This window comes from Zea mays, chromosome 2 (assembly GCF_902167145.1).
Source record: "Zea mays cultivar B73 chromosome 2, Zm-B73-REFERENCE-NAM-5.0, whole genome shotgun sequence".
Taxonomy (NCBI): Eukaryota; Viridiplantae; Streptophyta; class Magnoliopsida; order Poales; family Poaceae; genus Zea; species Zea mays.
The window spans coordinates 151,619,690-151,633,664 of record NC_050097.1 but is presented as its reverse complement, the minus strand read 5'-3'; the positions used below and the strand labels follow the sequence as shown (position 1 = coordinate 151,633,664).

At 46.6% G+C, this 13,975-nt stretch overlaps 1 protein-coding gene across 8 annotated transcripts in view; it reads right to left on the bottom strand.

The window, feature by feature from the left end:
• LOC103647117 (cytochrome c-type biogenesis ccda-like chloroplastic protein 2) overlaps positions 1–7,745 on the bottom strand; it is a 40,089-nt gene extending 32,344 nt beyond the window's left edge. For 3 of the 8 annotated variants that reach the window (XM_035965363.1, XM_020548420.2, XM_008671674.3), the window contains exons 1-12: positions 7,393–7,745; positions 7,209–7,306; positions 6,934–7,020; positions 6,760–6,821; positions 6,263–6,390; positions 6,057–6,142; positions 5,926–5,957; positions 5,549–5,710; positions 5,206–5,278; positions 4,992–5,092; positions 4,673–4,765; positions 4,168–4,214 (exon numbers count right to left, since the gene is read on the bottom strand). In XM_035965363.1, the coding sequence (XP_035821256.1) occupies positions 4,168–4,214; positions 4,673–4,765; positions 4,992–5,092; positions 5,206–5,278; positions 5,549–5,710; positions 5,926–5,957; positions 6,057–6,142; positions 6,263–6,390; positions 6,760–6,821; positions 6,934–7,020; positions 7,209–7,306; positions 7,393–7,625 (1,202 nt within the window). In that variant the 5' untranslated portion in view covers positions 7,626–7,745. Of the gene's footprint in view, positions 1–4,167; positions 4,215–4,672; positions 4,766–4,991; positions 5,093–5,205; positions 5,279–5,548; positions 5,711–5,925; positions 5,958–6,056; positions 6,143–6,262; positions 6,391–6,759; positions 6,822–6,933; positions 7,021–7,184; positions 7,307–7,392 lie in introns of all 8 variants that reach the window. The other 5 variants (XM_008671675.4, XM_008671672.3, XM_008671670.3 and 2 more) reach the window with 3 other exon arrangements.
• Between the last annotated feature and the right edge of the window lie 6,230 nt (positions 7,746–13,975).

Sequence of the window (13,975 nt, the reverse complement as noted above, 5' to 3'; positions counted from 1 at the left end):
CGCGCCGCCGGTGAGGGGAAGGAGGCACTACAGGAATCCAGTTAATCCCCGTCGGCTGAAAACCGACGGGAATAACCTCTAAACCGACGGGAATTAGTAATTCCCCGTCGATCTTAAGTCGATGGCCATCGGATGTCGGGGATACCCTAATTCCCGTCGGCGGCTGACGGGAATAAGTAATCCCTGTCGACCGCGTATAGACCGACGGGAGTTATTGTTAATTGCCGTCGACCAGGCCAACCGACGGGGGTAAAGAATTAATCCCCGTCGGCCCTACCTGGCCGACAGGAGTTACTAATTAATCCCCATCGGGCCTACCTGGCTAATCAAATCCACAAGCAATTTCTTGGACTGGTACATGTCTTTGGGCATCTTGTGACCCGTAGGAAGAACCTCGCTAATCAAATCCACAAGCTTCTTGTAACAATTAATTGAGAATGCAAACTTGGACTTGATTGACATCAGCCGGGTCACGAATTCGAGGACGGTCACGTCAGTGTGCCCGTGAAGAGGCTCTTCTGACGCTTTGAGGTCGAAGAACTTCTGAACCTCCGGTGTAGGTGAATCATGATGATCTGGGGCCAGTTCAGGCTGTAGATCCTCAAGCATCTGGTTCATCCTATCAACATCTTCACTGTCATCAACTTCTACTTCTGTTGCTCGTTCAAGGCGTGACTCCTCGTGGAGATACCAGACCTTATACCCTAGCACGAAACCATGTGAGCACAGGTGTAGTGTGACCTGCCTCTTGGTGTGGCTAGTCATATTTCTACATTTATTGCATGGACACCTAATATTATCTATTTGTGACAAAGCAGCTGCATGGTCCAGAAACATCTGAGTTTTGGCAAACCATTCACTTGTGTGACACCCACCCTTTTTGAAACCTTCATACATCCAATCACGTCTATCACCCATTATTACGGCTGTGTACGAGTAAAAAGCGTGTGTAAGACATTCATGTTTATACACGTCACACAAAACATGTATAATACATACATGTGATGCATAGCGGTTTGAAACGGGTGACACATAGTTTCTAAAAATATATGTAGTTGCAACAAGTAGTAGAAACAATACTTACATAACATGACATTCACAATCAAAATCATTAACTAAAATAAACACAATTTATATTTAACCTAATACTTGCAAGGCACACAATTTATATTTAAGCTAACTCTAATCGAATAAAAGTTAACTCCCGTCGGCCACAAAAAACCGACGAAAATAAACTGATTAACATACATATTAAGCACTTCTAACATATTTGCATTGCATAGGTTTAGTATTATACCTCGATGACGTTCTTCGTGGAGGACCTTGCGCGAAATGGATTCGTGGGCGCCGGCGGCGGCCGGACCGGCGAGTGCAGCGGCGGCGTGTGATGTAGGAGAGAGGCGCTGGTGGACCGACGAGTGCAGCGGCGGCTGCGGTGGAGAGACGAGGTGGTGTGGCGGTGGCGACGTGGCAGTGGCGGCGTTGGAGAGGGGTGCCGGCGTAGGGGCGCGGGGAGGCGCGTGGCGGTGGGGCGACTGTGGGCCGGCGGCGGCCGTGGGGCTGCGAGGCGGCCGTGGGGCGCCGGCGTAGGGGAGGGGCGCCGGCGTAGGGAGGGGCGGCGGCGCAGGGGAGAGACAGCGGCGCGCGGCGGTTCGGAGAGCAGGAAAATGAGCCGAGCGGGAGTTCACCGCGGCTGTAAATAGCCTAACTCCCGTCGGCCTGGGTCACTGACCGACGGGAGTTAACGAATCCTTGTCGGCTCATAGGCTAACCGATGGGAGTTAACGAATCCCCGTCGGCTCGTAGGCTAACCGACGGGAGTTAGTTAATCCCCGTCGGCTAGGACGTCAGTCGACGGGGATTAAAGTTATTGTCGTCGGTCGTCTTATAGCCGACGGGAGTTACCTTATTCCCGTCGGCCTCGGCCGAGGCCGACGGGAATTAGTTTAGTCGACGGGAATCGTTAGGATTCCTGTAGTGAGGGGCGGCGCCATGGTGGCGCAGGAAGGACGGGGCCGGAGGCGCTAAGGGAAGGGGAGGGGGAGGAGGGGGCGGCGGCTGGGCCAGGGAGGTGGCCGGCGGCGCCTTGGAGGGGGGATGGTGGCGGCGGCTCGTGAGAAAGGGAGGGAGAGAGGAAGGCTTCGATACCATGTAGAATAGTGAAACCCTAACCCTAGAATGGGTTGGACAGTGTATTAATAGACCAGAGTGATTGGGCCAGGCCCATTACAAGGACGGTTATCTAACAAGTTGAATAGAGATAAGTCAGTCATCTCTATAAAAGAGACACCATTGTATCGGTTAAGGGTAAGTAAGAATTAGAAGCAAGCCTTCTTGCCCGGCCGTGTTCCTGCAACTACAACTCTCTCCAATTTCCCAATCCCGTCGCAGTCCGTAACAATCTGGTATCGGATATGTCAGGCGATCCGACTCCGATGACCCTCGAGGGCCTCAACGCCAAGCTCAACGCCAGTCTTACCGCCATCACCAACAACTTCGCCATCCTCGTGCGCTCTATGGTGCGCATGGCGTGTCCCTCCCAACACCAGTCTGTGCCACAGCCGTCGGCGATCACGCACCCACCAGCGACCACGGTACCACCCTTGCTGCCACTGACGTCGTCACATCGCCCAATCGGTGTAGGTGCCCCCGCACCAACGGGGCTGCCCCTTTACCTCATCTACATGTCACCATCACCATCGCCAATTCCATCGTACACCCTCTCATCAACGACGGCGCCGGAATTCACGATGGCAACTCTCCTTCACCGCCCTCATGCCTGTGCCGCCACATCAGCATTGCGATGACGTCTTCTACAGGGGCGTGGATGGCATCTAAGCATCGACGGCGCAGCTATAGGCGGCAACACATTGCCTCCTAACACGCCGGCAAGGACAACGCCCATCTTCAAGCGGCGGCGCCTAGTCATCCCAGCAACCTTGCCACAGCTCACAGAGAGGAAGGCGATTGCGTGGGCGAGTTCCTAAAAGGTGTCTACGGCGGTGCGGCTGTAGGCTGCAACGCGTGGCCTCCTAGTGTGTCGGCGGCTGCAGGAGGTGCGCCGGCAGATGCTCGAGGCAGCCTTTGTGGCGGTCGACCTTGCCACACCTGAGCAAGACCTCACCCTGTCGGACGGCCATCAGCAACCGCGCTGGCCCGCTGTCTCCAAGTGCGAGCATGGTGTGTATCCCGCAAACGACGAACTCCAACTCTACGACAGCGGCGGTGGGGAAGGCACTCCCTTCCTTGTCATCGGCGAGGGCACACTGGCTAGCACCACCACATTCCGCTATCGATCACCACGAGGGCGCCTCCGCTGGTCATTGTTGCGACCCATTCCATGTGGCCATCCACGTGCTCCCCTTTCATCCAGATGGCGTCCATGGGATCCAGGTGGCAGCGCACGTGCAGGTCCATTGCGCAGAGGGTGTTTGTCTTATCTTAAGGGGTCAAAAAAAGTAAAGAGTCGCAGTCTAATTCAGGTTTGGAATAATAAAATAAGTCGAGATGTAAAAGACTTATTTTTAGGTGTTAGGTTTGTGTCTAGCGAAGTCATCATTAACGTCATCGATAGGTTGTAGCTCGAGGTCAAGCTGCATGTCCAGGTGGGGTGTAGTGTTAGGGAGGCATTGTTCACGTGGTTACTGTAGCGCATGAACAATATCGAGATTAGATCAGATTTGATTTGGATCAAATTAGTTAGGGAAGAGATAAGGATTAGATCAGATTTGGTTGATAAGAATTAGATTAGTTAGGGAAGGGATAAGGATTAGATCAGATTAGGTTAGTTGGATAGAGATAAGTCAATCGTCTCTATAAAAGAGACACCATTGTATCAGTTAAGGGTAAGCAAGAATTAGAAGCAAGCCTTCTTCTTGCCCGGCTGTGGGCGGAGGCCCCGACCGGCATTCCTGCAACTACAACCCCCTCTCCAATTCCCCAATCCCATCACAATCCATAACAATGTACCTAAAGTCCAAGACCTACAAATTTTTCTAAGCTAAACAATTAATGGGAGTGTATAATCAGAAAGTTAAATGAAAGCTTGACATATGTCTTTAATTTTAAAACCTTGACTGTAAGCAAAAAATGCAGAAGGGTAGTTGGAACAAGATCTAACCAGTTAATTTGCAGTAAAACACTCAAATTTCAAGAACAAGTAGATACCTGATTGGGTTTATCCATGCCGAATATCTTCTGAATGACAACAAACTCTATAGAAGACAAACTTAATAATTAGTGGCACAAAAGTAGAATAAACTACGTTGATCAATTGATCTTATGCTGTTACTATATTCTTTCTGAACAATTCAAAGTTCCAATCTTGTTTAATAAATCTTAACTTGGTTTGAACACCCACCATGAAGTTCTACCTCGACCTAGGGGGCAAGACCACCCCCCACACTGCATTACAATTAAGAAGACCTTCTCACCCCTGCTTCACCCATACACAGGGGTATCGTAGCCCATTTGACCGCAACCGGGGCCGGACCTTAGGCTTGTGCTTTGGCGTGGGATAGGCGAGAGAATTTTTTAACCCCAATCTAAAAATTCGCTCCCACGGGGAGTCGAACTCAAGACCTGAGGAGTGCTACTCATACCAACTAAGCTAGAAGCCTTTTCGCCATCATGAAATTCTCAAAAATAAATAAATAAAATACAACATTCTTACCTGCAGTGCTCCAGCAAATGAAGCTGCAATAAGAAGAGGCGCAACATAGCCCGTTGTGTATGTCAACAATAAACTTCCTCCAATAATTGGGTCCTGAAATAAGAAGCTTGAAGTTGTGGTGACAGGGCATCGTCTGCATCTTAGAAAAAAGCTAGGAGAGCATATCATCTAAAATAAAGTACTTCATGATAGAATATAATTACTGGTTCCTGATTAATCCAAATCTCATGATAAAACTCTAATAAAATGTTCTCAATGTGTTGGATTTTAAATAATTGTAATAAAGTACTGGCTACTGAAGCAATTTATCAGATCATACTCTTGAAGTGGCGACATATCCCAGAAGGGTAGCAAGAACAGGTGTGCTGCAAGGTGATGCTGCCAATGCAAATGTAAGACCAGCAAGGTATGCTTGTACACCTGACAATAATGCAACATAAGTTAAAAAATATATTCATGAACAAAGAGAAACATAGTGATATAGAGATTGGTATCTTAATAAGGAATATAAAAATGATCTGAGGAGGTAACACCTGAAGGGAGGTTAGCTGCAGCAGCTCGAGGGTCAAAATCGCTGAAAAATGAGGGAAGTTGCAATTCAAGTACCTGTTAAGGACAGATAATAAACAGCTTAGGGCAGAACATTTGATAACGTAGTTACATGTACTTTACAGGAGCAAGCAGGAATACGAAAATCATAAGAACAAAGTAACAAACTATCACAAAATTGGTTTGTACTTCTACAGTAGTATTTATAATGAGAAACCAAGAAATACAGGGATTGAATCATCTTGTAACTTAAGGAAACAAGGTAGGAGGAAATTCTGATTGGCATGCTTCAGTCTATATATGTAGTTTCTGTTTCATGTGATTTACCTCCAGAAGGTTCAATCCCATGATAATGGCCAAACCGGAAGCAGCCACTGGGAGCCCTTGTCCTACCTGACCATAAGCCTTTCCAGCAAAAGAAGCAGCAACACCAAGAATGGCTAAGGTTGTTGCTAGTCCTAGTGAAAATGCAATTGAATTCCCAACAACCTATAATTGATAGAAAAGCCAAGTCAATGCATGTATCAAGGGAAGCCCCCAGCTAGAATAATCAGGTTTCAACATTATTCATAGCCTTAATTAGTCAAGTAAATCCTTCAGTGAAGATAACTTTGTGGTAATACATATCCTAACAGATAAATAGCAATATCTTCAAGTTTTTCCATGGCATAAAGAAGTACAATTTTTCACTCATCTTAAATTACCTCGGATCGGCCTTTCCCTGAGCCAAATGCACCTAAATGTTTATGAAGAAAGCACTGAATCAGAGTAATTAATGATGATCAATTCTGGGCATTTTTGCCAACAATCATCTCAAACAAAACAATATAGTTACCTATATATCCTAGAGTTAGTGGTAGAACACTTAGTGTACAAGGAGATAAACTAGTTACAAGTCCAGCACCAAAAATAACTGCTAGGCTGGAGAACCAAAGGTAAAGATTAGTAATAAGACATAAAATAAAGAAAATATGTCCAGTAACATAGAAAAATAAAACTTAGGTGATAGAACTGCGTACAAGAAGCCAAAAGAAAACAGACCTAGAGAAACTAAGAGCAGACAACTGATCTTGGACAGCCTCATTAGCCTGCTGCCCAGCTGAAAACAGCAAACCCCCAAACCAATCTCCAATACCAAGGTCAGCCAAGACGAGTCCTGATGATCCGTGCTGATAAGAAACGAGCCGTTTGAAGGAATTAACGAGAAATCAATTAATAATTGTAGCAACGGTCTAAGATATTCTTACATTATTCATATTTCTGCAAATAGAAGCAAGAAAGAAACAAGAAGTACGAGTTGGCTGCATTACATGTGTACGTGTTTGCTCGTTACTATAATTGGCAGAATATGGATAGCTCTAATTGGCAGAATTACCCACGCTGTAAACACAACCTGACACATCAACTAGGCATGGTCTTTATAAAAAAACATGGGTAACGCCGCTCCATAAGGCATGCTGAAAAGCGAAAGGGGACTAATTTTGAAAGCAAGCACATTTTTTTGTTTGTGTGAGGAAAGCACATGATATTTTCCTCACCAGGGCCAAGGGGTCCCATAGCTCGGCAGCATTTGCGGCGCCAGTGGCAACCAGACTCCACACTGCAATCCACCGGACAGCACACTCATGTCAGTCACAGCTCACAGGCATTCCGTCGAACAGACAACACGCGCCAGCAAACATTTCAAGAACACGGGAGAAGATCGGAGCTACCGGCCACGGAAGCCAGAGGGATGGGGCGCGAGCGCCTCGCCGGCGTCGCAGCTGCCTCCGGTTTGGCAACTCCGCGAACAGCTACCACTACATGGTAAAACAGAAACATGAAAAATCAGCAAGCAGGGGCAGGTGGAATCAGTTAAACTGCGAGGCGGGCGGACGAGCGCGACAGATGCGCGCGTACCAGGGGAGGAAGACGGATCCGAACTAGTCACAGCATAATACGCGTGATGTTTGAATTGCATTACCATGACTGCTAGTATGATACTGACCCTGCAGCGCTTCCTCCAACATGCCTGCGTTGCGGGTGTCGACCTGGACGAACTCAGGCTGGCCCCCAAGCTTGGCTGCAATGGACTCGCCTTTCTCCCTGTCAAAGCAAAATCGGCCAGCGCCTGTCAGTAAGTAGCATCGGTTCAGCCTGAAGAAAAAAGGCTACTCTCCTGCCGGTCCTACCGGTTCCTGCCACCGACGAGGATGCCGAGCTTGGGGCAGAGTTTGGAGAGTGCGGTGGCCGTGGATCCTCCGACACGGCCAGTGCCGCCGAGCACGCGCACACGGCCGGTCCTCGAGGGCTTGCTCCTCCGCTGGGCCTGACCGGCGTCCCTGGAGCCGGAGGGTGCCGGCGCGGCCGCGGCGGCGGGAGCGGGAGGCGCGCATGCTCTGACGACGATGCCCATGGCGCCCATCCCGGTATGGTGCCGCGGCGCGCGCGCGGTGGGCGGGGCTTATCGGCTAGCGCCTAGGCCACTCTGACTCTGACCGCAGAACGAGTGCCGCGCCACTACCGCGAGGACGTGTCCGATGTGTCGCCGTTGGCAACCGTTGGCCAGCCTGGCGTTAGTTAAAAAAAAAGTTAGATTATAACGCTGTTTGGAACCACTAGAGTTAATCGTTAACTAGAAAAGATCAACTTCAAAAGTTTAGTTAAAAATTGTTCCTCAAAGAGCCAAAATATCTTATTAGGGCTGTTAGAAAAAAAATCCCCAAAAACTGTAACCCACACCAGAACGCTAAAACTTGTCCATAATAATTATTAAAACTGAAACCATGTGCTATACACGCTAGATGGCCGTGCTCTTGTGGCCCTCGTTCTTTTGAAAATGACACAATTGTTGTTAGTTATCTCTCATTGATCTTTACCATTGCCTCCCGCGCCCCTCCCACTTTGCAGCTTAAACAGGAAACAATTGAAGCAGGAAACAAACTGAAGGACGACACTAAATTGAATAGTTGTTGTACATTAACTCGAACTAAAACTAACTGAAAACCAAAGTTAAGGGCTAGTTTGAAAACTTCATTTTTTTGAAGAATTTCTATTTTCTAAGGAAAAATAAACTAATTTTCCTTTGAAAAATAAAAATCCCTTGAAAAAAATAAAATTCTCTAACTGATCCTAACTGAAACATCACCTTTACCAAGACCATCAGTGATATACCATGATATAGCTGAAAACCAGCCACAACAAAAGACCTTGAGTGACACACTGAACCTACAGTCACACAACACAAGACCTTGAGTGATGTAGTTGTTGGGCGCCATATTAGTCGGACGGACGGTCCGCACTGGTGGTCCGGACGGTCCGCGCGCGCGGAGCCAATTAGGGTTCCGAGTTTCTTGCTATGATTGTTGGCTAGATTCGCGGAATTAACTCATGAGATTTGTTTGTAACGGGTCCAGCCCCCCTCCTTTATAAATACAGAGGAATACAACCGATTAAAGATCAACAATTGAACCTGTTGGGGCCCTTCGTCTTCCGAATGTCCTCAAAAACACGACTAACATATTTTCCAAGTATAATACATTCACAGGGACCTTCGGCCTTGGGATGAAGTTGTATATGATATGAAAAGCGTGGTCCGAAAGAAGGATGAACCAGTTCCGAAGCTATGCGTGGAGAAGCTTCGACTTAACTTTGGAAAATGAAACCGACTTAAAGAGGAAAATGCCATCTAGTCCTCGATAGATTGTCCTTAAGTCAATAGTAAATATCAAGGGCATGGATGTAATTTTACACAGACTGCGTCATGTGCCTATAAATAGATGAACAGTAACACTGTACTGTTCGCGCTGTCTTGTATTCGTTCGCACGTCACTCTTGAGCTCGTACCATTTGTCAAGCCGAAGGTACAAATGTAATTTATTGTTATTAATGTTTGTCCATGATGAGATAATGAGAATGTGAATAATTTACCGATTCAATATGATTGTTCATGTCATTTTCCATGTTTCATATGCTTCTACTTTCATATGCTTCTACTTTCATTATTACATACTGAGATGATGAAGGTATGTCCTTCATAACCTTCGTTTGAAGATCATTATATCCTAAGGGAGATAATGCTTCGAAGGATGAAGGTCTTTAACTATTAATATTTTGTGTTGCCTTGTTCTTAACTCATAGCATTTGAGAACAAGTCCCCAACATTGGTGCCCACCTCCGGTGAACTCATTCGACCACCTTCGGCAAGCTGTGACCTTCATCATGCCACCGAAGAAAGCTTCAGCGCTGGGGGCTGCATTGCAGCCACTGGACGTCAACCACGAAACACTGCGTGAAGCTAGAAGCCAAAAAAGGAAGGCTACAAGTCGAACGCCTCAAGAGGAGGAGCTGGACCAAGAAATAAGGGACCTCGAAGCCATCCATCAACAGATCCAAAAGAAGAAGGAGAAGATGCTTCGTCTCTCCGATCTACAGAAGAAGATCGATGAGGTTGCTGAGCAAATGTGTCGTCTCACTTAAGATGACCAGGACCAGAGACTTCAACGCAGAGAGCTTCGTCAGGACAATTCCTACGATGGTGATGAGTGGTATGATGATTTCCATCATGGAAATTTTGCATTTGATGATGCTTCTCCTCTGTCAGCAGAACTGCAGGCTACCCCATGGCCCCCATCATACAATCCACCCCAGCTCCCCATGTATGATGGGCACTCAGATCCGAAGCAGTTTCTGATGAGCTACGAAGCAACCATATCTTCATATGGGGGTAATATCGCAGTCATGGTGAAATCCTTCGTCATGGAAGTCAAGAATGTTGCGCAAACCTGGTACTCCTCTCTTCGGCCAGGAACAATCACATCATGGCAGAAGCTGAAGGACATGCTGATCACCAGTTTCCAAGGGTTTCAGACGAAGCCGGTTATTGCTCAAGCTTTGTTCCAGTGCACGCAAGACCACGAAGAATACCTCCAAGCGTATGTCTGAAGGTTCTTGCGTCTGAGAGCACAAGCGCCCACAGTGCCCAATGAAATCGTCATTGAGGCCATGATCAAAGGGCTTCGGCCAGGACCTACGGCTCAATACTTCGCCAGGAAACCCCCTCAGACTCTGGAGAAGCTTCTTCAGAAAATGGATGAGTACATCCGGGCTGATAATGATTTCCGCCAGAGAAGGGAAGAAGCTTATAGGTTTTCTGAGATGACTAGGGGCTTCAGAGGAAGAATCCACCCTAGGCATGTCAGATCAATCCACAACTCCAGTCAGAGTGATGACAGAGGAAGCCAGTTTCAGAGGCCACAACATAGCTTACAGTCTTCAGGGCAGCAGCAGAGCTCTTTCAGGCCACCAGCTCCAAGGGGCAGAGGCGGCAAGGGCTTCGAAGGAAGATATGGGGATCAGCCTAGGAAACTCTATTGCTTATTCTATGGTGAAGACAAGGGCCACACTACAAGAACATGCCAGGTCACCATTTAGAAGCAAAAAGGAGATTGCCGAAGCAGAAGCGCGGCAGAATCAGCCGAAGCAGGTTTTACATACTACTTCGTGCTACTCTCCCTCTATACCAGAATACGTGGGTAATCAACCTGCAGCTTCTGTTGCTTCGGCAAGTCATTCACAAGCTTCCTGGCCCCAGCTCCCACTACCACCACCATTGCCACCTACTCATACCCGAAGCCAGCAGCCAGAAGGGCACCAGCACGCCCAACAGCAGCGTGACTTCAGTGAGGAGTCCGAAGCTCGTACAGTCAATAGCACTGTACCAGAATCGAAGCATATATACTGAGGAATATCCTACTTTTGACATACTTTTATCTTTTATGCCATTTTATTTTTTGTGTGAGAAACAAGTAATGAAGAACTTAATTTCAATTTTTTGTAATAATTGTGCCTGCACCAGAGTGAAATATATCTTCCTCATGGATTTACGAAGCTTGAAAGACGTGTCTAAGAAAGCGGAGTAAAATTCCGAAGCTCAAAAGTCGTTCCTAAAGGAATGCAGAGCCAAAAATTATGATCCGAAGTTGCAAAAAAGTTGTTCCTAAGGGAGCGTAGCATAAGTTTTCTGCTCAAAAGTCGTTCCTAAAGGAATGCAGAGCCAAAAAATTATGATCCGAAGCTGCAAAAAAGTCGTTCCCAAGGGAGCGCAGCGTAAGTTTTCTGCTCAAAAGTCGTTCCTAAGGGAATGCATAGCCAAATACCACCAAAATATAAGGTGATGAAGCTCAAAAGTCGTTTTTAAGGGGATGCAGAGCTTAAATGCCACCGAAATAGAAGGTGAAGAAGCTCAAAAGTCGTTCCTAAGGGGATGCAGAGCTTAAAGACTCAAAAGTCGTTCCTAAGGGGATGCAGAGTCTTGTGTGTTACAGTGTGGGCGCGTGCGTGTGTATGGTCGATATCACCATCATTTTGCATCATATCATCATATCATTCTGCATAACATTACATCATACATCATATCACATTAACGACACAAAAAATTAAATACGAAGCAGAACTTCGGCAAGTGCTTTGTCAAAATGAAAATGTGCTTCGGGAAAGACAGTTTTATCAGACTTGCCATAGAAGGACTCTTTCTTTACGAAGCATGAAAAGAAGGGAAGGTGTTTTTTCGCCAAAGGCTCAAAAACGGTATGTGTGCAAATTTCACGCATCGTAAAGAGATATATTACAGTAATTTACATGTCCCATCAATTGTTCCATACATCAAATATTACAAAGTATTCTTACAATAAGGTTACAAGGTATTATCGCAACAGTCTACTCTTCTCTAAGGATCTTTTCTGCAGCTTCGTTTAATAACTTGTCGACAACTTCGTCGATGATAGAGTTTGCAATGCTTATAACATCCAGTGCTTCTTTCATCTCCGGATCAGCCAGGGGATTGTACGACTCTGGCACCGGTGATAGCTCAGCTGTAATAGGTAAACTATTAGTTCGAAGCTACAAAGTAAGTACCGAAGTTAAAATTCAAAAACAATACCTATGCGCCTTTCGCGTTCAGCAGCCTCTTCAGTTCGCCTAGCTTCTTCTCGGACGTCATGGGTGTCTTTTTCATTCTTTTTTATAATTTTGTTGGCCAATTCTCGGCTACCGTTTACCTAGACATCAGAATAAAACTTTCCGCCCACTAAAGTTGCTTCGGTTGAAGGGTCCTTCGTGTCGTCTATGGAGAAGGCGGCTTCGGCCTGAGCTGCAGCTTTCACGTGATCGCATCCAGCCTTCTCCAGAATAGCTGCAATTCCCCGGGCGCCGGAGAAAGCGCAAATATCTCCGCGATCATTCAGAATTTCTTCAAAAGCTTCGGCTTCCCCGCTTATCCATTCAATGACACCTTTGGGGTCGCCTCGAACGAAGTTCTCCTCAGAGGAGTAAGCACCTACCTTTGCAAAGCTGTTTTTCAAATTTTTCACGCAATCCAAGGATTTTCCGAAGCATCTTTCCTTGGATTCGTGAAGCTCCTCAATATTTTTCTCTAGCCTGGCCTTCCACCATTCACTTATTTCTTGGCTGGCCTATGCAACTTCACAATTTTCTTTGGCTTTGGCCAGTTATTTCCGAAGGTCTTCAACCTCGGCTTTTTGGGCTTCGGCCTGAGCATTGTATTTAGCTTCGTCTTCTTTCATTTTACTCACTGAAATTAAAATTTTGTCTTTCTCCAAACCTTTGTTTCTCAGCTTAATTACCTCTAAACGAAGGTTACTGAGAGCTATTGTGTAGCTTTTGTCTTCGGCGCTTTTTTGAGCCCTCAAAGCATTGCTAAGAATTAAGCCCTGAAAGAAAAAGAAAGAATTAAGCATGACAATGAAATACTTCATTTCAAACTTTAAAGTTAACAGCTTCTATACCTTTATACTGTTGTATGCAAGGCTATCAGCAAGATCATCCTTCGACATGGCCGAAAGGCCTTCCTCAAGTTTCGGAAATCCCATACTTTTGGCTATCTCCCGGCAAACGGATATTTCTTTGCTGTCCGGGAGACAGTATAGGAAGTCATCTTTGTCAGTGTCATTGAACACTAAGGCTCCCTTCAGATATTTTAGTTTCTGGGCGTAGTGTCTAGCTTCTAAGATTTCTTCTTTGCATAATTTTTTCCCCGAAGCATATCGAATAATGTAATCAACATCTTCGGCTGAAGCTTCGGGGGCAGGAGATTTTGCTTTTTCTATCATACCTTGCCACGCCGCCATGCCGGTATCTGAAGTTTGTTGCTCAGCTTTACCCTCAGGCGTGGCAGCCTTCGTCTCAATGGGCATTGAAGGCCCAGCTTCGGCTCCGGCCTGGACTTTGATAGCTTCGACAACTTTCTTAGTAGGTGTAGGGCTCAAGACCTTTGTGGTCTCCATGACAGCGTCTAGCACGCTGGCCATCCTCCTTCTCTTAGGAGTTGCGGCAGGAGCCTTTTGCACTTTTGGCAATTCTGCCTTTGCTGGTGGGCTCAGAATTTCTGGCATTATCACTGTTTTCTCCAATTTTGGTTCTTCGGCCGCATCATCTTTGGCTTCGGCTGGCCCGACTGTAGGCACCTTCGGCACTACAATCGATTCTTTAGCACTCTACACGGTGGGAGCAGCTTGTTTTGCTTCGGCAGTTGAAGAGGTCCCTTCACCAAATTCAGGCACTACGACTGGTTCAATATATCGCGGTCGGTGGGTCAGAACCTTCATTTTCTTCCCCTTCGGCACAGCAGTGGTGGCCGAAGCGGCATTTTTTCTCTTCTTTCCTTGCCTTCGCAATGGATAGTGATAATCAGGGTATACGAAGCCAATTGCATCAAACACCCTGTTCAATCTTTTCTTACCCTGACCCCTGAAGGCT